Below are 23,504 nucleotides of genomic sequence, written 5' to 3'. Positions count from 1 at the left end.
AGTTTCTTTCTCTCTTAATAATCACTCCTACAGGTAATAAAACCCAGTCTTTACCAACTGAGTGCCAATTGCCAAGTGATATAACCAATTAACAAAATTTCATTATATTATAAATAAAGTTCTAGATTTATTTTATTTATATTTCTTTTTTCATCTGAGGAATGGTTACCAAACCGAAAGGTTGCCCATTTCTCCCTCACTGCATTGACTACACTTAAGTATCTGAAGTATTGCTTTTACAATTTCTGCTCAGTGATCTTCCACATCCCAGTGATCAAGAAATACCAATCATGAAACACATCAATCAAAATTGAGGATGTAACAGTTTTGATGCAAGCAATACATAGTTTAACACATCAGTATCAGGTACTGTCTTCATACCTGGTTTTCTCTGGCCATTGTAGCCAGGTCATCTTGCAGTCTCCTGTTTTCTTTCAGAGCCATTTCCTTCACTCTTCCCATTTCTGCAAGCTCTAGCTGGGATGTATCAAGCTGGCGACGTAAGGTGGATATCTCCCGGTCTCTGTTTCCCAGCATGTCCTGCATCTGGCTATCAAGTGAAAACATTATTAAAGTTGTCCTTTCTTGTCCTATACCACATACTGCTGAAAATAATCAGATAAAATTATTGCTCTCTGAATGATGACAAACTGAGTCTAAATAGAATGTAAACTAAGTACGCAAAATGTCAATACGCTGAAGTAAGATGGATTTAATCGTCAGTTTTGACGATGTATTTGGTAAGACATATCTTATTAAACAAAGAGCAATTACAGATACCTATGTTTATCTGTCTTTGGTAGTGATTATGGTAACTGCATATTTTATAAGCTATAAAGGAAGAAGACAAATAATTTACACTTGAAGGACAATTATGAAAAGAGAAATGAAAAGATTAACCAAAAAATTAGAAATATAAACATCCGTAAACTTAAGTGAACTTTTGCATTTTTTTTTTTTTGTCACATATAATTCATGCACCAATGTTGCAAATATTCAGTTACATTGGTCTTCAAATATTTAAATATTGGTGTTTAAATTTTTGCTTTTAAGATGCTATAGTTTAAAAAGTCACACTTAAAAAGAGGAAAGAACAGAAGATCAGAGGAAGCCCAGCTAAAAACTACATAAATACAATTTAATTAAGGCTGTACTTATATCTTAAGCTAGAAGAACTAGATTGGCAATCATTAAGAATTCAGCTCTGAATCTTACCTGGGTCAATCTAATACCTAGTTATAGCAAACTACTTCTTGACCAAGAGTTAGGAAATGTTACCAGTTTAGGGAAATTGATACAGACAAGCAATTGTTAATGACTGTTGAAACAGTTCCTTAGCAGCCTGCAATATAATTGCAGACGAAGTGTCTTCCAAAGCTGAGTACATCTTTCTCAACACTATACACTCCTCTACTTGACTCAAATGGAATTAACTCAATTTCATCAAAATAACTAAAATAGCCATCTAGTTTCACTTTGAAACTACTACATAAAACAAAACCTCCAAAGAAGGCATCCTACTCTTAACTTACTCTGTTGAGGACTCCAGCTCAGAGAGAGTTAAACGTAAATGAGCAATTGTTTTCTCCTGTGGAAAAAAAATCAAAAGTTGTATCAGGTATTATTATATTGCAATATAAGAGAACACTTCAAGTTAAAGAACTTTTAATATAAACCTTTTGGTTCTTCACCAATAAGTAATTTCCAGGTTTATTTACTGATAAAGGATTGTCTTGTCATTGAAACAGATGGAAGTCAGCTATAGATTTTGTCACTTCAGGCTAGTACTTTATATCTCAATAAATACCCCCACATGTAAAATGCAAACAAATGCTTCTTTATTTTCTTGGAGTATTTAGAGAATACAGAAACATTCATAATTAAGGTTCTATTGAGTTGGCAAATTACTCTGCATTGGGTCCAAGCATAGTGCTTATGTGCTCTGCACAGACTTGGTCATCAAGGCAAAACGTTTCCCTAAAACATAACTGTTTTAAAAATCCCCTGGTGGAATGTAAAGTAGTACTTTTATTGGACATACCCTGTTAGCTAGGTTGTCATCTAAGCATGCAATTCTTTCTGTTTTTTCATCTACGGTTTCTTGAAGACTGTCCTTTTCTTTGTCCAAAACACTAATTGTACTTCTCAGCACACTGACTGCTTCTTCCTGTGACGTGCTCCTCTGGTTTAACCTATCTAAAAACAAAAGAATAAGTGCTTTCTATTTTAAAATCACGAAATAAGCACAAAAATAATTACAATTACCTATTATCTCTTTCAGCTTTATAATTTCATCATGAGCTGTCAGCAGTTCATCCTTTTTGAGGGACAATCTGTGCTGTAAATCTTCAATAGACTTCTGGTGTTGGTCATTTAAAAGCCTGAAAAATGAGTATACAGTTGAAAGAAGCTTGGAACTTGAAAGTCTTCAGCTTCTGCTCTTAAGCTGCTTCAAGTGCTGGAACAGTTCCAGGATAACCTCCTGACAGGGCTGTCTCACCAACCAGCAGCACAGGGTTGTGCCATTACTAATCATCCTCTCCCTTGAGGAGAGAGAGGACTTAAGGATTGCTGAAGCCAACACCACTTGGACCCTTGCTTCAAGTTCACCTCAACATCAATGCAAAATGGAGCAATGGAACCTTGGTGGAGCAACCACTTAACCAGAAACATTCACCTCCTCTGATTTCTGTTACTCTTCATAACACTACTTGTATCTTTTGACTCTTGTTTTATAAAGTTTTTGATATGGAGCTCATAGCAGTGATTATCAGCCCCACCACATTTTAAGAAACAACCAAATTGACAACTACAGTTTTGATCCTACTTTTAAAAAATAAAGAGCCTAAAAGATATTTGAAATCATCTACCTACATAGTTGTTTGTCTTGGAAAGAAATATCAAATTGACTTAGGAAAAAAAAATCAACAAAATTCTGAAGTAACTACATGGATTATTTATGAAACAGGTAAAGAAAAAAATCCCTCTCAAGTGGGATCCCACAAAAGCTAGAGAAGCTTTTCATTCTTAAAAAACCTCACTAATGTAGAATACAGCATGTCTCTTTATAAAGATTGCTGTCATCCACTTCGAAGTGAAACTTGAGAGGGGGAAAAGAAAGGGCAAGGGGGCAAACACAGCATTTCCATCATGCATAAAATAAAATCAAATGCTAACATAAATGTAGCTCTACTCTTCATTGTCTTCTTTTTGCAATATTAATGCTTTACACTGAAATTAGAGGAACCTAATAAGGCTTTTTAATTTTCATGATTCTTGTCACAATTTTATCAATACACTAATTGTTTTACCCAACTCTGTGCAGTTGGGTGCATTAGATGAACTGCAAGGCCTGCTGCTCAGCTTCAGTTCTTCCTAGGATTCCCTCACGTGCTGTGCTGTTACAGGGTGCTGTGTGGTACTGCTCAGGTGGGGAATGGGGGATACTACACAGACCCTGGTTTCCCTTGTAAAACATCCGAAAGATGTCATCTACAGCATTACCCATCCTATAATGATCTGTTACATCAACGGCTCTCATTTCCACCCAAATTTATTCAATACTGTTTTCACTTTCTCTAAGCGTTTTCCTTGTTCTGTGACATTTAGACACCTGATGGGAAAGCAAGTAAACTTGCTTTACTAAAGCAAGTTTAAAAAACACAATGATCCTGCAACCTTAAACAGACCTTACAAGTACATGACGATACTTAAATCCTCCAGTTCTAAGCAAGCTGGTCAAATCCCACAGACTGTGTCTACGGATCATAAGATATTGGTTCTCAAAACTGTAGGTGCTACTGCTGCAGTTTAAAAAGGCCTCTGTCTTCTTTTTAACAAACAGAGTTTGGGAATCCTTTTAGAAACTTTCAGTTCTGCTACATTCATAAGCAGAAAATATGGTTATTGCATGAAACAATTCTAGAATGAGCCATAAAAATTATCAGTATATTTGGTCATCAAGTAAGTCCAGGAGAAGCTTGCTGTGAAAAGCTACCACAGCACTTTCCTCTCTTACTTTTCTTTTAACATACAAGCTGTACCAAGTGATTTTTAAAATATTTATAATTACAGTCTTTCCCAGGAACTCAACTCTGTTATACAGTTACAGAATAAACAGAATTATCCTAGCATCTGTAAAAGATCATCACATTTTGTATCAGACTTACTGAAGTGAGCAAATCTCAGCTTTAAATTGAGAAGAATCGTCAGAAGTCTGGGCAAGTTTACTTGACTTCAGATTTAACTCATTTTCCAAATAGTTTATTTTTTCTTTCAGGATAGAGACTGTAGTCCTTAGTTCACACTTTTCAATCTGAAGCTGCAATTTAAAATAAATAACCAAACATTACTATTGCAGAAAGCTATCAAACTTGGCTTCTAAATAAATTAAAGTTGAAAACAGATATTAAAATTAATTTCTGGAATAGTCTATCCTATTTTAGAAATAATAAAAGCTTACTTCCTAAAAAAGCACTTACTCCTTTAATGTTATTCTCCAGTTCTGAAACATCATGCTGCAGCTTTGATTTTTCATGGTCTGCTGCTTCCTGATGCATCTGAGAAATATAAAATTACATGTAACAATATTTTTAGATTTAATCAGAGAAACTTAAGTTTCATGTTTCAGAAAATACTGCTTTACATTCTCAGATAAAAGACCAAATGCAAAGCTCTCTCTGTAAAACTACACATTAGCTGAAAATACATTACTGTAATTTAATATAACATTACTGTTTTGGGTTTGATTCTTGGTTTAGATTTTTTTAAAATAGTATATTTATATTTGGTCCCAACTAAATTAATATTTGCGAGTTGTCATAGAGTTTATTGAACTACATGAGGTCACGTGCATGTATAACTTAGTGCCCTAAAACATTTTAAATAAATTTATTCAAATATTATTAATTACAACATGTAGTGTACACTACAAAGCTAATTGGCCTTTCCCTAAATCTATGAAGAAACTTTTAAAGATTACTTATCTCTTCACTGACTTCTGTGCATAACCACAGTGAAACAAACTCTCAAACTTCCTAGAAATGCCTTAGATTAGTGTGTTTGTAAAGGTATTTCAAAATGGCACACATATAAAACATTGGTAGCCACCTGTTAGAAGAAAGGATGGAACTGGAAACACACCTCTACTACTGCATGCACATACTTTAAGCAAAGAGGTCAAATTTACTGCCACTGCATTCAGATACACAACAGGTCTTTATTTTTGTGGTAGTAAAATCAAACGATGGAAGCAATCATCATACAATCACTACTGACATATGTTGTCCTGGGATAAGTCCATTAAAATTATTTTTAAAAAGTTTTAAAACATTATATTAATGACCAATACAGAAGAAGCAGGGAAACAAATCCCCTGAAATCATAGGCTCTTGACTACAACCATTAATGCACTTTAATACCAGATATCATATGCTCATAGAATCATAGAATCATTTAAGTTGGAAAAGACCTCTAAGACATGAAGTCCAACTATTAACCCAGCAGTGCCATATTCAACACTAAACCATGTCCCTGTGTGCCATATCCACATGCTTTTTGAACATTTGCAGGGTTGGTGATTCCACCACATTCCTGGGCTGCCTGTCAAGATCATAGTAACAGGAAAATCACTGCATTAATAAACATTTTTTAAAGGTCAGAAATACTGAAACTTGGACTGAATTTATGTTTCATGGCTCAGTTATGTACCATTTAAAATATAATCTGCTAAAAAGTGCAACAGCAACTAAAGATCAGCAAAAATGAAAAAGCCCATATAGTACCAAATTTGTAGGATAAGAACCATATATGAATGTGACAGTGTGCTTCACCCCATCCCCCTCTTTTTTTTTGGTTAACCAATAGTCACTAGTGGCCCCCCTGATAGCTGCATCCAGCTCAAGGAGAACTCTGGGATGAGAGCTAACAGCAGATAGCTAAGGACTGTAAGTCTTGCTTGGCAGCAGCTGAGGGCTAGTTGAGCATGTGGCTACTGAAATACTGCTGGTATGCAAATAGAAGTCAATCATCCTAATCCATGACTAGTGGACAGCCCACAGCCCATTGAGCTCTCCTGCATGGCAGCAGGCTGCACACGAGGATCTCCCCTTGAGCTGAGAAGCTTCTGAAGGTTACTCGTTAAGGCAGAGAGAATCCTTATTGCATCTCATACTCAGCTAATGAGCTGGGAGTGAGAACACTGAAAAGTTGAAATGTTAGCTAAATGATATACAGGATTGATTGCTATAATCCTTTAGACACAAACTATTGACCAAGTATGGATCCAGCCACACTCCTCTGAGCAATCTGGAAGGCAAGAAGACCCTTCTGAACCTCATGACTCAATGGGAAGGTCTCCCTGATAGTTTTGTCTGACCTTGGCCTCTATGCAGCAAATACTCAAATGTACCTTACCATCAAATCTTGTTAAACCATTGCATCTACCATTGAATTTTAGAAATTAACTGCCTTAAGTGAACAAAATACATTGTTACTTCTCTCTTGTGAGTGAAGTGCATGATTTCTTCAAGGCACTTCAGTGCATTGGAGAAACGACACAACAATGACATCGAGACATCCTCAAAGTAGTGCATATGCAAGAAGTAGTCTGTGGCTGGGCCTCCATATCTAGGTCTCCCACACAAGGTGATGACACATTTGCCCTTTAAAGCATGTTCCTCTACCCCTGCCTGGGACTGTGTTTACAGGAAAACATGGTAATTCATAACAGTAACAATAACAATAATAGATATTTGATAATAATATAAAATTCATTATGAGTTTGAAATCCAAAGTTATTGAAAAGCGGAACTGATAGACAGCCAAAAACAAACACAGCATTATTGCATAACCCTTCCCTATATGTCACCTCAATATAAGCAATGAAGCTATAAAAGCTCACCTTTAATTTATCTTCAAGACTTTCTTTTTCTGCCATTAGTATTTTAAAGTCAATCAGTGCAATGTCTCTTTCTTCTTCTGTGTGACTTTGAGAAAGAAAACTGTGTTTTGCTTCTCTTCTCATCCTGTTCAATTCACTCTGAGACTTTAAAAGATTAGTTTGTTAGCATACATGGGACTACAATATAGTGTACACATGAACAAATGCTATAATTAGAGAAGTCCCATTACAGTCTTATTTTTCTCTAGATAACTAAAATGTATTCCCTAAACTACTCAAAATAATCATCATTCTTTTCTTTTACTGTCCTAAATATCGCCTAACTTCACTGTTCTCTTATCAGTTAACTACTCCTTTCTTGATCCCTTGCTGTATCTTTACACAACCTTCTCATGTATTCTACTGCTTTTTCCTGATGTTTACCATTTACAAAAGCCAGTACAGTAATTTTTAATAGCTTTCAAATTAGTAAACTAACTAGAATACATAATTTATTAACAAGTAATAAAAACAGGTATGTATTTTATTAGCCTTGGTTATGTTCTACTAGGTTTTAAATTTTAATTAACTAACAGTACAAGAAGTGTTAATTGGTTATTTCAATGTTAACTATAAACAATCTCTTCTTACCTGCTCATAAAGAACTTTTAATCTATCTCTTTCTGCAGTCAATAATTTGACATTGGACTGAATTTCTATCATGTGTTTTTCAAATCTGTCTAACACAGACCGCAGCTCATCTCTTTCTCTAGTGATTGATTTAAGCTCTTCGCTCTGAAAAGTGATCAATAAACTGTTGTTAAAATTTGCTAATTAAAATGTCTGAAAAATTAATGCCATAAAATAATTCTTCCTGTTAGCAAAACATAAAAAATATATTCAAAATAACTGTAATCACAAGAAAAATTACACTGGTGGTGTAATCTAAACAACAGGAACCAGCTGTTATAAAGAAAAAGCAAAGGCGCTACCAGTAAGATTTCAACCTTTTTCTGGTTATTATCTAGCTCTGTTTATTTCAATAAACTGATCAATAAATAATCAGCGTTACTGTAAAATGTGACAAGGAAAGAAAAAGAAAAGTTCATTGGAGTTTCTCTCAGTTGACCTTCTGCATCAAGAAGGTAATTCAGAAAATTACTACAGTCATTTAATGCCAATAAATTTTAAAATATATTTGATGGCTTCTTAAATGTTTCTACAGTATTTTTTTCACTTATCTTGACAGCAAGAACTTTACCTTCTCTGCAGTCCTGCGGCTTGGGCTAGGCCTTAGTTTTACCATTTTCTGAAGATAGTCTAATTCTCGCTTATAGTAGTCTCTGTCATCTTCTAAGGTCTTTACAAATGCATCTAGACGAGATGGAGATTTGTCTCCTAGGGCAATACCATAGTCCAATCTCATTCTTTCAATTTCAAGGACAAGTTCTCGTTCTGGAAATAAAAAAAAAAAAAGAAAGAAAAAAGCTCTATAGGGAAGTAATGAATTTCCTCAAAGACACTGGTAATTGGGATGGATTAACTCACACCAACCATCCAGGCAGCAATCCTGCTGAACAGGATGTAAGAGTTCTAAAGGCTAAAGAAGGCTAAACACAAATGAATAGCATAAGACCATCAGAGGCCTCACAGCACCTTGAGCTGTATTGACAGAGGGATGTGATTATTCTCCTTTATTTAGCACCCATGAGATTGCACTTAAAATACTGTTTTAAGGTTTGCCCCTCCTACAACAAGAAAGATGTACATAAATTAAATCCAAGGCAAGCACTGCAAGATTGTCAGGGAACAGAATACTGGCTCTGTGGAGAACACCCAAGGGAACTGGGTTTATTCAGCCTGGAGAAGTGCTGAGAGCAAAGGGCAGACTGACAGTACCATGAGGCACTTACAGATAATGTAGAGCAAGTTTTTTCACAGGTACATAATAGGTAAATAAGGAACAGTGGCAATTAATTGCTACAAGCAATTACAAACAATTGTAATATGGGGAGAATAATTTACTCTGACAACTGAAGAACATTAGAGATATTGTGGAATTTTCATCCCTGGAGGTTTTCAAAATCTAAATGGATAAATCTCAAGAAATGGATCTGAAGAGTTTTGGAAATTACTTTGTATGAAACTACCACAGAATTAGGATAAGGATGTCCTGTGGGAGCACAGTAAAAAGATGAACTTTCAGTTCTCACATAGGGAATGAAAATATCTTTTTATGACAAGAGCTTTCACTTCAACTACGACTGGAGAACTATGGTCTTATTTTAATTTATATATATCAAAAGTCTTTTAGTACTATTAACTCTATGTTTACTAGGTAGGTATTCTATTTAAAAAATTATAGAAAAGCAATTTCCAAGAATCTACATTTGATGATTTACCTTTTCTTTCTAAGTTCTCTGTTTTTTCTGTCAGCCTTTGCTTCTCTTGTTGAAGCTGGTTTAACAGCAGCTCAAGATTCCCTTTTTCATCTGTTTTCCCAAAGAGTTCTTCATTCAGTCTCTCATTCTCCTTATGACATGAGCACAACTCCTGAAGTAACAAGTATTATAAAAATTAGAACTGCCAATAGAGACACTTGGGAAAAAAAATTAACATTTTGATAGTTTTTTTAATATACAACACTGTTTACTTCTGGTTGACCTGGATGCTTTATGCTTTAACATTAGTTGCAGGCCATCATTGTATTTCTACTACATTTTATTAAGCCTAAGTAAGCATTACTTTTTACAAGGTTTGCAATCAGCAACAAGAAAAGCAAACTAACCAGTAGGATAGTGGGATACAAACATGGGAAAAAAAATTAACGACGAAAGCAATAAATAATTTTAAGGGCATTTGGTAATAGTGTTAGTGTTAAAGTGCATTACAATACAGCACCTCAGTCAATGCAATTCTGACACATCTTTCCTATAATCTGATGTCCTGAAAATTAAGTATTTTTGTATTTGCAAGTTCCCTAGGCAGATTAAAAGAAAACACTGCACTCAGCTAATACACAAGTTGCCATATATACTAGAAAGAGTCTGGTCTTCAAAGAATTTATAATAGTGATGCTTTTCATCTGGGGCCTATGCTTTGTTTCTGAGTGAGCCAAGTATTGGATAATTTTTCACATCCCAATTAAGAGACAAAGCAGTTTCAAGACAATGAAAATCCTCTGGGATGTTATAACTCATCTGTGGTAAAAATTATTATGTCACCAGGAAATTATGACTTCAGATAGCAGAAATAAGGAAATGTACAATAAGGACATAGTCAACCATACTGTCTACAGAAATTTCTTTCAGTTTATTTTTGCAACAATATGATGTAGCTTCTCTAGCTCTTTCGTTTATTCGTTAGTAATTTTTGCATCAAAGGTTCAGGGTACTAAAGAAGTTATCTTGCTAATTGTAAAATTGATTTATCTTATAATAAATGAAACAATCATGCGGATGACAGCATGATAAAAAGGGTACAAACAAGAACAGAAAATATTTTTACTTACTGATTTAAGCCTTGTTATCGTTTCTTGTAGATCCTGTATTTCACTGACTTGTCTTTCAATTTCTTTCTATCAACCAAAATTAACCTATATGTTAAGAGTTACATATTCAAAATGACAAAAATCCCTTTGTTACAAAAAAAAAAAAAAAAAAAAAAAAAAAAAAAAAAAAAAGAAGGAAGCACACTATTTGGTAAGAAATGAAGTTAGAATGAAGTTAGTTCCTTGTAATAAAGTAGTAAAGCTTCTAGGAAGCGAAAGCATAAAAAAATTGTGGTAAAAACACCCACGTTCTTTTGGAGCATAATGATTAAATTAATCACTGCATGACTCCTCATAGGAAAAAACCCTCCAAATATATATACTGCTGTTGCAAATATGCATTACCTCACAATAGCTTTAAGTACCTCAGCATTTTATTTCATATTAAGCTAATAAAAGAAAAAAGACAGATTGTCCCTTAACTAAAATAATCTCAATTTAATACAGTAAAAAGACAAAATAGTTGCAAATAATCTACTTTAACTGAGAAATTCCATGTAATATTAGGAAAACTGGAAAAAAATTATTTTAATCTTCATTTCATGAGCTAATAAGCCTTTCATTGCAATTAGAAGATATAAAACCAAGTAAAATGAAACAGATCTTTCACTCTGTGACATGTTAGTGATTACCTTTGCTTCTCCTATTTCCTTATCTGCAGTCTCAAGCACTATTTCTTTGTGTCTTTCCAACTGCTGTGCCAAGTGATCTATTTCATTCAGTTCTTGACACAGTTCTTCATTTTTATTGCTTAAATCCACTACCTCACTAGTCACATTTTGTTTAGTATCCAAGAGATCTTGAATGTGATTTTCAAGTTCTTTGTTTTTTTTCTGAAGATAATCAACCTGAAAGACATTTTTCATTAAAATATTAATATGCATTGTTAAGTTAGGTAGCAAAAGTTCCTCCAAATCTTCTGAAATACAGTATCTCTATATGCAAAGTAAAAATGCCAAAAATGGCAAGATTTTCTATTTTTAGAACTTAATGCTTATCAACCTGAAAAAGAAATACAATGTTGTGAATTCTCTCCTAGTCATGAATACTGCTATCTAAAGACAATCATACATTTCTTGTCAAATAAAAGCTGTATATTGGGACCAAGTCTGAGCAAATTAGTCTTGACGGTGCAAAACCAGCTTCATGCAGCTCTGGGCTCACTCCCTGTACAATAAATTTGTATTCCTCATGACTTACTAATTCAGGATCACTGAGCACAGCTGTCCTGCTTCCAAGTCATAACTCATTCTAGATTTTTGCAGCACTGAACCTAAGTGAATAAACTCTTCAATGTGGCTCCCATGCCATCATGTACATCATGCACAATCAGTACACAGAACATCTAACTCACGTGAGAAAAACCTGAGAATTGATGGTACAAATCCAGAGATGGGCTTTATGTGATTTGTACTCCAGCTCATCTTTAAATTCTTATTCAGAGACCACTACTGAATGCATGTTCATACACACAGTAAACACAAACACCTTTACCTTAAGCTTATCCTTTCCTAAATTTGTGTTGGAGTAAAGGTGGGGACCATTTGAAATCCATAAGGAAGATTCCCCACTCTCTCATGAGAATATCTACAGGGTTACCCCCTATCATAATTACATATACCATTGTTACTTTCTAAAGCGTAAATGGCATGCATGCAATAACTTTCTAACTAAATAAAAGGATTTTAAAACTTGCTGAAAATGGTGTGGTATACAAAAATTTGCTGAATACTTTCAGATTAACATACTATGTACAGATGTGAGTTCATTGAATTCTTTACCAAAACCTTTCTGACAGACTTTTAAAAGAGGAAATTAAATTTCCTTGGACAAGAAACACTGCCACTAAAAAAGAAAGGCAAGTTCCATTGACTGATTTTATATCTATAGTGATTTTTTGAAGAGCTAGAAGTTTTGTGGGTATTTTTATGTTTGACTAAACAACTGCAATAAATGCATTACCTGTATATTCAAGCAGGAAATAAGCTTCTCATTACTTTTAGTTCTTGATTCCAGAGAGAGAACCTCATGAGAACGCCCACCACCCAATGCCAGCATTAAGCGCCCAATTTCTTTGTCTCGTATCTCAACCTTTGATGGACAAAAAAAATGTTCCAGTATCCTCATACACCATTAATAAACCCTTCATTTAAATAAACACACACATAACATTCAGCAAAAGGTACACAACTAAAAATGCAATTTCTATCTTTTTTTGTATTTCAGATTATCGGTTCTTCTGAAAAAAATAGTATCTTTGAAAGAGAAATAAATGAATCAAACACAATTTGTAAGGAAAAACTGAAACAGTTCTTACTAGATTACATTCTTGAAGAAAACCAAATTTAATTTTCAATTTTAATTTGAAGTGAAGTTAACGAATGCTACAACTTAACTGAGACTAGCACTTAAAATTAGGGAAAAAAACTTCTAAATAGGCTAACTCAGTGACTATTCTAGTCGCTGGAAAAAAGGAAATATTGGAAGAGAAAAACCAAGATGTAAAGAAAAAAGGACTGTCCACCAATCCCTAGATTTTGAAAGACGTAACACATGAACATTTGATGTAATTCCATTACTTAAAGATTGTACCTACCTTATAAATACAATACCATTAAAACTTTGTAAAATAAGTTATTAATAAAAACTTAAAAATATAACCAGTCCAAGCAATGAAAAACAATCCTAAGACGTACGTAGATCAAACTGCTATTTTGGACAAGTTAACACTTACGCACTAAAATATGCAGAAAAATTCTACTTATGATTGTCAAGTTTACCTTAGTTAATGTAATTTCAATAGACAAATTTATCAGCAAAACCACCAGGCAAGTATTTTGTCATTGCTGCTGTCTCCAAAAGCAGAGGAAGAAAAATGCTCAACATAGGCAAGTTAGAATAATTATATTTCACACGCCCTACAATGCATTCCTAAGAAGGTTTTTAAGACAAGGCCATTGCCATGGCTATGACACCCAGATAATAACAATAATATTAATATTAATAATAAAACAACAATCCCACTACTACTGAGAGATAAACATACCTGTTTGCTATACTTTTTCATTCCACTTTCAGATGTCTCCAGTTTTTTCTGTAGTTCTGTTACTTCTGACTGCAGTTCTTGAATTCTGAAATGTAGTGCTACATTTTTATATTAATTCATGAAAGAATTGTATGCACACAATTCAGCACTATCATTTCCTCTTTGCTCCTGAACCCAAATATGTCACAGAGAAATAGTTTTGCTCATGCAAAATATTAATGCAGAAGATGTTGTTTGAGATATTGCAGCAGGTTGACTGTGTCTGACTGTCAGTCCCTCATATAGATGCTCTCTTACTTCCTTTCCTCAACAGGATGGGAGATAAAAGAAGAAAAAGCTCATGGGTCAAGGGGCTTTTTCAAAACAGGGAGACCATCTACCAACTACTGTCACCAGTGACAGACTCAAGTGGGGGAACATTAATTTAACTTATCAGTCAAAAGGAGTAGGACACTGAGAATCAAAGACACACCTAAACTTCAAAGTTAAGAAGCTCTCTGGCTCACCGATTATCAGCCACCTGGAGAAGGTCTGCAATGTATGGGTCCTCTGGCTGAGGCACTGGGTAGGCACTGACACCTGAGGGGGGCACAAACTGGTCTATCTGCATGCGCTGACGCCTGAAGGGAATGCTTTTCCTCCTGCCACCTAGAAGTACAAACCCAGAGATATATTACTTGGAGTTAAAGCAAGGGAGTAATCTACTTTAATACAAAGTTAATTTTCCTATTTATTTCACTGCTTCTGAATGGGCATACACCATTTTATTCCTTCTACAATAAGCTGATAAAATTCACATATTCTAGGCAATACCATTCTTGCAGGTTAGCACCAGTTTTGCCAAAGTTCATTATTATAATAAGGAAACACACAAAGCTTTTATAAGTCATTTTCCCCAGTGTTTAAGATCCCAAATACTCTATACTTGAAACTTGTTGAAGCTGTTAGTGACTCAGCTTACTAAAACAGCTAAATCAAAACACCACAAAAGGCATTTGGTTTTCACATTTAAGAACTATTTTATGACTGAACTAACCTTTGCATTGTTTAGTAATATTTTTATTCCTTCTACTCTGTGTTCATTTCAGTGACTATCATATCCTACTGCCCATAAAGCAGAGTATGCTATTAGCTTGAATGATAACATATTTAGAAAAAGGCAAAATGCAGTATTTTTTTCCAGATAGAACATTTCCTCTTCATCATATGGTTAAATAAGAACATGTAATATTGGATGATGTAGTATAGAAAAATCCTAGAAGATTTGTGACCAAGGGACAAGAATGCAAAAAGACAGACAAAAGCCTGACATGTCATCTTTGAAGCAAAGGACATGAAGTGCAGAAAGGTATGCAAAAATAAAGAGGAAATTTATTTTTTCCTAGCTATCTATTGATTTTCCTCAAATGCCAAAAAATGCATATATAATTCAATGGCTTGGAAAAATAAAGACAGTCTCAAAATTTCCCAAAGTAATTCTATATTCCTTAGATTCAAAAAAATTAAGAAAAATGAAACCCTGGAGAAAGAAATTAACCTGAAAGTAACATCTAGAACATTTTAAGTTATCAAAAGATCCTCTAAATATTGTAAGTTTATAGAGGATTGGAATACTTGTAGACATATTTTGCATCTTGCTATGCTTAGATCTTGGTTCCAAAAATCTGAATTTGTCACTTACACTCAATTACCTGTCCAAAATATGCAAGTGTCAAACAATACGCATTCAAATTTGTCCCTAACTGAAAGTTCAAACAGAGAAATTACAGAATTCAGAGCCCAAACTTTCAAAGGGTAATGCTATTCTACTGGATATTTTACTACAGTAACTGCTCTTACGAGAGGATATTATGTTCTGAAGATAAAAAAAAAAAAAAAAAAACAGAAAAAAGTTGAAATATCTGTGATTATTTACACTCACCAGGTGTTTGCACCACTGCTTGCAGATTCTTCTCCTGAAGCTGCTGAATTTTTTCAGTCTTGGCTTTGGTCTCTTTTTCCAGCATTTTAATTTTATGTATATACTGGTTATTCAGAAATTTCAAGTCAGTTGTTTCATGTTCAATCCTCCTTAAGGAGGCTTTCAAATCTTCAAGGGAGAGAAAAGCAGTATTATCTGTCTTATTCACTATTATTTTTCCTAGTAGCACAAAATAAGCATAAAGAAAATCCTATATTCTTTTTCCATAGCAGAAAATTATCAAATACACATACATATGTGCATACTTTTACAAACAAACACACAAAAATATATATTTATACATGTTTTACAAATAAACACCCACTGTGGAACAAAGGCCCATTTAACAGCATTTAACAGTATTTCATTTTCAATTAAAAAACACCATTTCAAGGTACAAAAGTATGCATTAAGATTTCTAACATTCTCATATCTTATTAAAACAGTAATTTGAAGAACTTCCAAAGTTTTTTGACTGCAAAAGAAATGTCTAAGCATGAATCTTAATTCATTAAAAGCACTGAACTCTATGACCACTCACACTCACTTAAAAGTACAGATAAAATAATCTGCAGATCAAGGATTTAGCCATATTTTTATTTTGACATGGAAGGATTAAAAAAAAAAAAATCATCTTTTGTATATTACCTTTAACATGACGATCAGACTGCTCTTTCAGTTTTAATATTTCTAAATGTAGATCATTATTTTCCCTGGTAAGTCTAGCATTCTCTGTTTTATAAGGTTCCAAAATAGTATCATAATTGCTGCATTCTTTCTCAGTCTTTCCAGAAGAAAACTTTGCTTTGCGCAAGCTCTCAGTTGTATGAACTAAGTCACTAGGATAAAGGAGCATCAGATATGTTAGCAATGTTATCAGCCTTCACACTGCAGATGCAAACGTTTATTATAACCTGAGATACAAAACCCTTTCCCCAAGAGGGGGAGCAAATGAGTTCAAACAAAGGCAACAAAACACTAATGTCATGCAAGAAAAACTGAAAGCTAGGAACCACCTGTTTAAAAAAAACAGTAAATAGGAAAGAACAGGACAAAAAAAAAAAGAAAACAAAACAGTTACAAAGCATATCATGAATTTACATCTGAGAAGTATCAAAGCTAGTGATGGGGAGAATAAACTTACCTGGTAGACACATGAATGAGACTTAATGTTGAAGACAGATTACTCCATATTTGCCTACCTATGTTTTTCCATCTGTATTACACACAGGAGCAACAGAGCCAGAATAGCTACATTTTTGTATTTAGTCAAATGTAACTGGATTACTATAGAAATTACTGTGTTCTTAGTAATATCAAAGCCAAAAAATGGCAGATCTAACAAGAAGGAAATCTGAAAATTTTTGCGGTTATTTCTGTTACGTGTCTTGCAAAGAGGGCAGAGACAACAAATTTAAAATTCCCTAAATGAGGTCATAATAAATGGAGATGTGAATGTTTTAAGTCACAAAACACGCAATAGAGATTATTTTTTATACAACCAGTTATGAGAGTGTGTCCTTTTAAGCACATATCAATAGGTTAGAAAAGTTGCATTTTCCTATGCCATAGATACTTAGAAGCAATTTTACTGAATTAAATTAAATCTTAAGATGTTCCCATAATTTAAGCAAACCCATTTGACTTCATTTGACACCAGAACTTAATGGTAGCTCTAAAATAACACTGCTAGAAAATAATCCTCATATTAAACCTTCTTTCCTACATGTCAAAAATCAAACAATACCTACAATACAATTACTATTTTTCAAATTAATCCCCTTTGAATACCTGAAAAGCTTTTCCACCAAAGGTAAACTGTCCACTCCCAGTGGGTGCCGATAGCCCAGCTGATTCAGGCGTTTCCTGAGATTAACAAACCTTCGCTCTGCATTTGTACTCATTGTTAACACACCTCCAAAGCTGCTTTTGCCGCAGTCAACAAAAACAGGACACCTGCAAAAGATTGTTGGTTACAGCATCTGTCCTTTAAAGAAGGAAAAACAGAGGGGAAAAGTAATGGAAAAACCTTTTTATTCTGTAGGAAATACAGTGCATAAGCATGTCCTTAAAATTTAAGTAAATCAAAACAGGATCACTGCAACTGAAAAGTTTTAAACATATTTAGATATTCCTTTAAAAATAAGTATTTGCCTTGGCAGTTAGTTTTCCTATTATATTCTGAATTTTTCGAATCATGGTCATCACTGTATCTTACACAATACAAATTGCTAGATTATGCTGAAAAACTCACACTTTTTTCTTTCATATATAAATCTTACTTTCAAAGTTTACAAGCCAGTACTTAATATAACTTATGGCAACCATTTCTAAAATTGCATAAAACATGTAAAATGTTGAAGACAGATTAACTTTCATCTACATTCTATGATAGAAAATAGGAATGATAAAAACTACCAGTGTACTCTAGTCATACTTGCATCATTTTCTGAAAAATACAGTTCAAGGATCAGAGAGCTGGGTTTTCTCAATTGACTCATTAGTTATCTTTTATTACTAAGCTGATTTAAAGGGGACTGGATCAGTATTACTGTGTCTGAATCCAAATGATAATTTTGGTTTTCCTGCGTACACCTGAGGGAAGAAGAACTTTAACATCATTACATCCTTCTGAATTTAGACACAGAATGAGAAGACAAATCAAGTACTAAAGCTTATGTTTCGTAATCTGTAAAAACATCTGTTGACTAGTTAGAAATATTTTTGAAAAGTAGTTATTTCTGTAAAACATATTCCCTCACATTTTTTTAGAAGTTTCAATATTAACCTATTGGCTGCAAAGACCTGAGCAACCAAACTACCAATTCAAGGTGGTGTTGTTTGCATCTCACATAAAAGGAACAGAATTCAGAGACCACCCAAACTATCATCACAATCCACCAGATTTTAAAAAATATATTAAATAAATACATTCAGGTATTGGGAAATGAGTTATTGATGATAAATTGAGGAAAATGTGCATGTTTCTCTCATATCTAATGCTGGAAAGTTAAGATTTCATCTCATTTTATTAAAATGCTACAAAGAAGTCTAGCAACTGACCTGTGGTTGCCGGGTAATGCTCTGTGGATGAGAATCACCAGTCTTGCAAGCACAGCATCTGCTCTGAGTACTACTAAAAATATTTGCTTGAAGAGGTTTCAGGTTGTTGGGATATTAACTAAGCAATGGCATTGCCAACAATCCTTTACATACTGTGCTGGGATGTCTGAAGGAGGAGGAGGTGCACTTTCGTTCCACCAGTGTGCTCAGTGGAAGTCAATGTCCTGATGTGTAGGAAATGCTCTTCATACTCCTCTGACAGCCAAACACTAAAGTAACAAGTTCTTGGTATTTCTACACCAAAGTTGAAGATTCTGTACTGAATTCAGGAAAAGTGCAATTGTTTTACTGTGTCTAGATTGAGACTCAGGAATACATTTTATATTACTACAGAAGAAAACTGGTAACTCCTGAGCCCATCTTCTCCTTAAGAAGACTTGTATCAGTTAAAAAGATTAAATTACCTCCAAATAGTTCAGATTCGTTTAAAAGCTTGTGTTTTAGAAACAGCAAAGGTTTTTTACTAATCGAATTGAGAATGTTTTACAGAAGAAGTATCATTAACATATCCGTGTGACAGCTTGTACAGAAAGTAACTGCAAAGAAAAATAAATGGACATATGTTAGCACTTCAGTAACTGTGGCTAGGAAGTACATATATAATCTCACTAAATCCCTGCAATGGGCATTCAAGATACAGCAACCTAAACACAATTCAGTATTGGGAAGTACTGACAAATTGCTGGTTGAATCACTCTCCTTCCTAAAAACTGAAATTTTTAATCTAACTCATTATTACCACTGGAATCAATCCAGAAAGAGTATTATCTTATATTCCCTACAGCCATATCTGATCATAAGACCAGGAAATGAATAGCTCTAGTATAGGTCCAAAAGGCATCCTGGAATGAATATGGGAAGATTTGGTGTTGTTATTTCAGAGAGGTTAACATAGATATTAAAGTCTTCAAAGACAATAATTGTCATACACCCTTTGTTAGAAAGAAATTATGTGTCAGTAATTCCAGACCTCTGCCATTACAGACTACCATAATTTAAATCTTACACCCTAAACTTAGGCTATCACTATTCTTACCATGACATGAAAAAGTATCTAGTAACTTCTACATGAGGAAAATTTGTTTTTCTGGAAATATAAAATCAATACATTAAATGCACTGATTCAGTTGAATCCAAGACCTGTCTGACACAATGTCCCGTGTCTCTTATACAGTTGCCACAGCAAGAGTATAAAAACCTTAAAAATACTAGTTAAATCTTACTCCTACATACATTTTTTTCATATAAACCTATAATGCAGGGCCTTGAAGAGCTTCAAGTTGGACTGAAATAATAGTAATAGTACCTGATAGACCTTTCTCCGAGCAGACACTGAGACACTTGGCTGCAGCCGTCACTATTCATATTGATTCCTAACTTACCATTTGCCTTTTTGATCACTTTAAAGCATCAATTAGATGCATTCACCATGACACATCTGAGTGGTTGTTACCACTTTAGTGACCACAGCATGTATCACTTTGCCTTTACTAACACTTCTCCTCAACTCTGGCATCACTACTCAGTCCAGTGAAATTTTTCTGGCACCCTTGGACTGCACTTAACATGTCCACATAATGAGCAAATTTTGTCCCCTGCTGTTTAACCCACTCTCTCACATTACTGATCAGTGTTTGTCATGGCTTAACCCCAGCTTGCAAGCAAGCACCACACAGCTGACTTGCTTACTCTCCCCACTCCCACAGGGGTGGAGGGGAGAATCAGGGGAATAAAAGGCAAAACTTTTTTTAGATTGCCATTGGAACAGTTTAATATTTAAAACAAAATATAATACTACTACTAAGCAAGAAAGAGTGATAAAACCAAGAGATGCACAATGCAATTACTCACCACTTGCTGACTGATGCCCAGCATGTCCTCGAAGCACAACCAGCCCTGCTCTGGGTACTCCCTGGTTTATTTTTAAGTAGTGGAATACCAGCTCAGATCATCTGTCCTGGCTATGTTCCCTCATGGCTTTCCGTGCAGCTCCTCACTGGCTCCGAGAAGTCCTCAGCTGAGAGCAAGCACTACTTAGCAACAACCAAAACACCAGAGTGTTATCAACATTATTCTCATGCTGAATCCAAAACACAACACTGCACTGGCTGCTAGGAAGGAAACGAACTTTATCCTACCTGAAACCAGGGCATTTGGTCTTTGTTTGCCCTAAAGCATAGATGAGATGCATTCACAGTGCCACATCTTTTTCTGAGCAGTTAGTGCCATTCTAGAGAACACAGCATGTATCACTTTGCCTTTATTAATGCTATTCTTTAATTCCCACTTTATTATTCAGTCCAGTGAAACTCTTCACAATCCTTGAGATCACACTTAACATGTTTATAAAATGAGCAAATTTTTCCCTTGCTGTTTAACCCATTGTTTCAGATCAGTCTTAAACAGCAGACAATCTTCTGCACATTCACTGTGTAAGGTTGTACTTTCTACTCTCTCTTTTAATCTCCAGCTTCTTTTCTCCATTTCTGACAGACACCTGCCTTCTTAAAAACATTTGGTAAAGAACCTTCTCAAAAAGCCTTTTTGTAAATCCAAGTTTTCTACATTGTTTGCACCCAAGTCAATTCAATCCAGAATTTGCTTTTCTTTAAAGAAGCTTAATAGCCTTGTGAATCACAACCGAATCTTGATGAAAGGTATGTCATACCTACTAGATGTCTGTAAGTTTGCAAAGTACTGGAAAGCACTCTTAACAGCTTTGGTATTTCCCATGAGACAGGCTACATTAGCTGCATAAATAGTTCACATAATTTATCATCTAAATATTTCTTTCAATTTAGGACTGCTGTGAAGAGAATCAAATTTCCATTTTTGATGAAAAATAGAAAAGAGAAAATTGAACAGTACTTTAACTCAGACAATTCCTCAACAGGACTTACTAATACATCTAAATGATTACACCTCTATCACTTGAAATCAGTCATTTGCTAAATAGGGTTTACTAATATGTTTAAATGATTACACCTCTCAGTTGCTTGCTGAAAAGTATTCAGAGCCAATTAGCCTCATTTTTGTTCCCCCTTTGCTGATGAAAACTGCTGAAGGTAACAACATTCACATGCCTCATTTTATGACATGCTTGGATGGCTGTGAGCAGTCTTTTAAAGATACGTTTATGTAATAGATATATGTAGCACCTAAGAAGTGTTCCCTAGTATTTTAAGTCACCAACTGATCCTTGATGTGAAAGATGGGCAAAAGTGAAACCTTATATCCTGCTGCTCTAGGCTTTAACTAGAGAATCAACTGGCACAAAATTGTGTGAAATAAGCAATATTTATAGGTATTAGATTAGCAGATTGAAGTCCTCCTTTTATTCGGAGAATAACACAGCAAAATTTATGCTGAGTACAGGTTCAGAACTGTTGCAGATGGAATATTTGTGTTATCAATCAGAAAATGTAATAATAAAAAAGCAGAGCAAAGGTGGATCTTGGCCATGGAAGAAATAATGCAGTCATCAAGCCATGTGGACAACAAAACTACATCGATAACAGCTGAACACAAAGAAATTACTCTGGACAAATGTATATGCTATGAAACAAGTTTTTTAATTGAGCCTGTAACATTAACACCAAAGACAATAGTGAACTGCAGTTTCAGTCTCAGTTTTGGGAAATACCAAAGTGCATTTTTCATTCACCAGAACTTACATGTTAAAGGTTTTTTTCCCTTTTTTTCCCTGTCCTGTTCGCCCAGGTACCAAAGGCACTCAGCGGACCTGATATTTGACTACCGCGGTGCTTTAGGGCTGTGCCGTGACACGCAGTCGCTGCAACATCGTGTTGAAGACACACCCAGAGAGCCAGCACTTGCTTCAGGAAAGGCTGCTTCCAAGTGGATTTGCCGGGAGCTCATTTCTGACTAAGGTATTCATACAACACGCTTGCCGTGGAGTCTCGGCACTTAGCCAATGGAAAGACAACGCTTTTCCCGAAGAAACAGGTTTTTTTCGCTAAAGTGTAATGGAATGCCAGAATGGTTAGGAAGGCAGCTCTGGAGATCATCCAGCCAAGGCAGGGTCACCTGGAGCAGGTGGCAGGAACGCGTCCAGGTGGGTTTAGAATGTCTGCAGAGAGGAAGACTCCACGTCCTCCCTGGCAGCCTGACACCATGCCCTGTACGTTCCCACTTCGGCACAACAAAACCCTTTCGATTATCAGCCTGCTCATCACCCGCCTCCCTAAACTGCAAGCTTTGCAGACCTTCCAGCAATCCCAGTCTGTACCTACAAGAGGGGCGGTCGGTCACTTTCCAAGCAGGTTCACGCCACTTTTTCCCCACACTCACCACTAAACTCAGGCGTCGGCAAGCGGGCCCGCTGGCAGGCCCGCGACGTCCCAGCGCCTGAAATCCTTTGAAAATGGCGCGCGGAGCAGCGGCCGCTTCCGGCCCGTCCCCGCAGCAACGGGGGGACGCGCCCGCGCGGCCCGGCCGCCCCTTCCGCTCCCTTCCCTTCCCTTCCCTTCCCTTCCCTCCCCTCCCCTTCCCTTCCCTTCCCTTCCCTTCCCTTCCCTTCCCTTCCCTTCCCTTCCCTTCCCTTCCCTTCCCTTCCCTTCCCTTCCCTTCCCTTCCCTTCCCTCCCCTCCCCTCCCCTCCCCTCCCCTCCCCTTCCCTTCCCTTCCCTTCCCTTCCCTTCCCTTCCCTCCCCTCCCCTCCCCTCCCCTCCCCTCCCCTCCCCTCCCCTCCCCTCCCCTCCCGGCCCGGCAGCCCTCGCGCGCCGGGCGGGACGCTTCCTGCAGCGCCCCGCGAGCCGGGAGTTCCGGGACAAGCGGAGAGACCCGGGAGACCCGGGACTAGCGGCTTCGCCCGTGCCCACAGCCCGGCCCCGAGAGCCTGCGGGAAAGACGGAGGATGTTCTCCATGGGCATGCAGCGACAGGAGAAGGGGCAAAGGATTCAGAGTGAAACAGAAGTAGATTTAG

General features: G+C 35.9%; 1 protein-coding gene across 2 annotated transcripts in view; it reads right to left on the bottom strand.

The window, feature by feature from the left end:
• The window catches only part of CEP135 (centrosomal protein 135), a 35,900-nt gene extending 12,766 nt beyond the window's left edge, over window positions 1-23,134 (bottom strand). The window contains exons 1-22 of one of the 2 annotated variants that reach the window (XM_021531475.3): window positions 22,871-23,134; window positions 20,411-20,589; window positions 18,964-19,095; window positions 18,500-18,818; window positions 17,228-17,392; window positions 16,085-16,275; window positions 15,398-15,565; window positions 13,983-14,124; window positions 13,477-13,561; window positions 12,393-12,521; window positions 11,063-11,278; window positions 10,392-10,457; window positions 9,283-9,433; window positions 8,142-8,335; window positions 7,532-7,675; window positions 6,902-7,045; window positions 4,482-4,559; window positions 4,170-4,321; window positions 2,266-2,381; window positions 2,042-2,196; window positions 1,533-1,588; window positions 382-550 (exon numbers count right to left, since the gene is read on the bottom strand). In XM_021531475.3, the coding sequence (XP_021387150.1) occupies window positions 382-550; window positions 1,533-1,588; window positions 2,042-2,196; window positions 2,266-2,381; window positions 4,170-4,321; window positions 4,482-4,559; window positions 6,902-7,045; window positions 7,532-7,675; window positions 8,142-8,335; window positions 9,283-9,433; window positions 10,392-10,457; window positions 11,063-11,278; window positions 12,393-12,521; window positions 13,477-13,561; window positions 13,983-14,124; window positions 15,398-15,565; window positions 16,085-16,275; window positions 17,228-17,340 (2,469 nt within the window). In that variant the 5' untranslated portion in view covers window positions 17,341-17,392; window positions 18,500-18,818; window positions 18,964-19,095; window positions 20,411-20,589; window positions 22,871-23,134. Of the gene's footprint in view, window positions 1-381; window positions 551-1,532; window positions 1,589-2,041; window positions 2,197-2,265; window positions 2,382-4,169; window positions 4,322-4,481; window positions 4,560-6,901; window positions 7,046-7,531; window positions 7,676-8,141; window positions 8,336-9,282; window positions 9,434-10,391; window positions 10,458-11,062; window positions 11,279-12,392; window positions 12,522-13,476; window positions 13,562-13,982; window positions 14,125-15,397; window positions 15,566-16,084; window positions 16,276-17,227; window positions 17,393-18,499; window positions 19,096-20,410; window positions 20,590-22,870 lie in introns of both variants that reach the window. The other variant, XM_077782839.1, reaches the window with a different exon arrangement.
• Between the last annotated feature and the right edge of the window lie 370 nt (window positions 23,135-23,504).

The sequence above is a fragment of the Lonchura striata genome, chromosome 4 (genome assembly GCF_046129695.1).
Source record: "Lonchura striata isolate bLonStr1 chromosome 4, bLonStr1.mat, whole genome shotgun sequence".
Taxonomy (NCBI): domain Eukaryota; kingdom Metazoa; phylum Chordata; class Aves; order Passeriformes; family Estrildidae; genus Lonchura; species Lonchura striata.
This window is presented reverse-complemented; position numbering and strand designations above follow the sequence as displayed.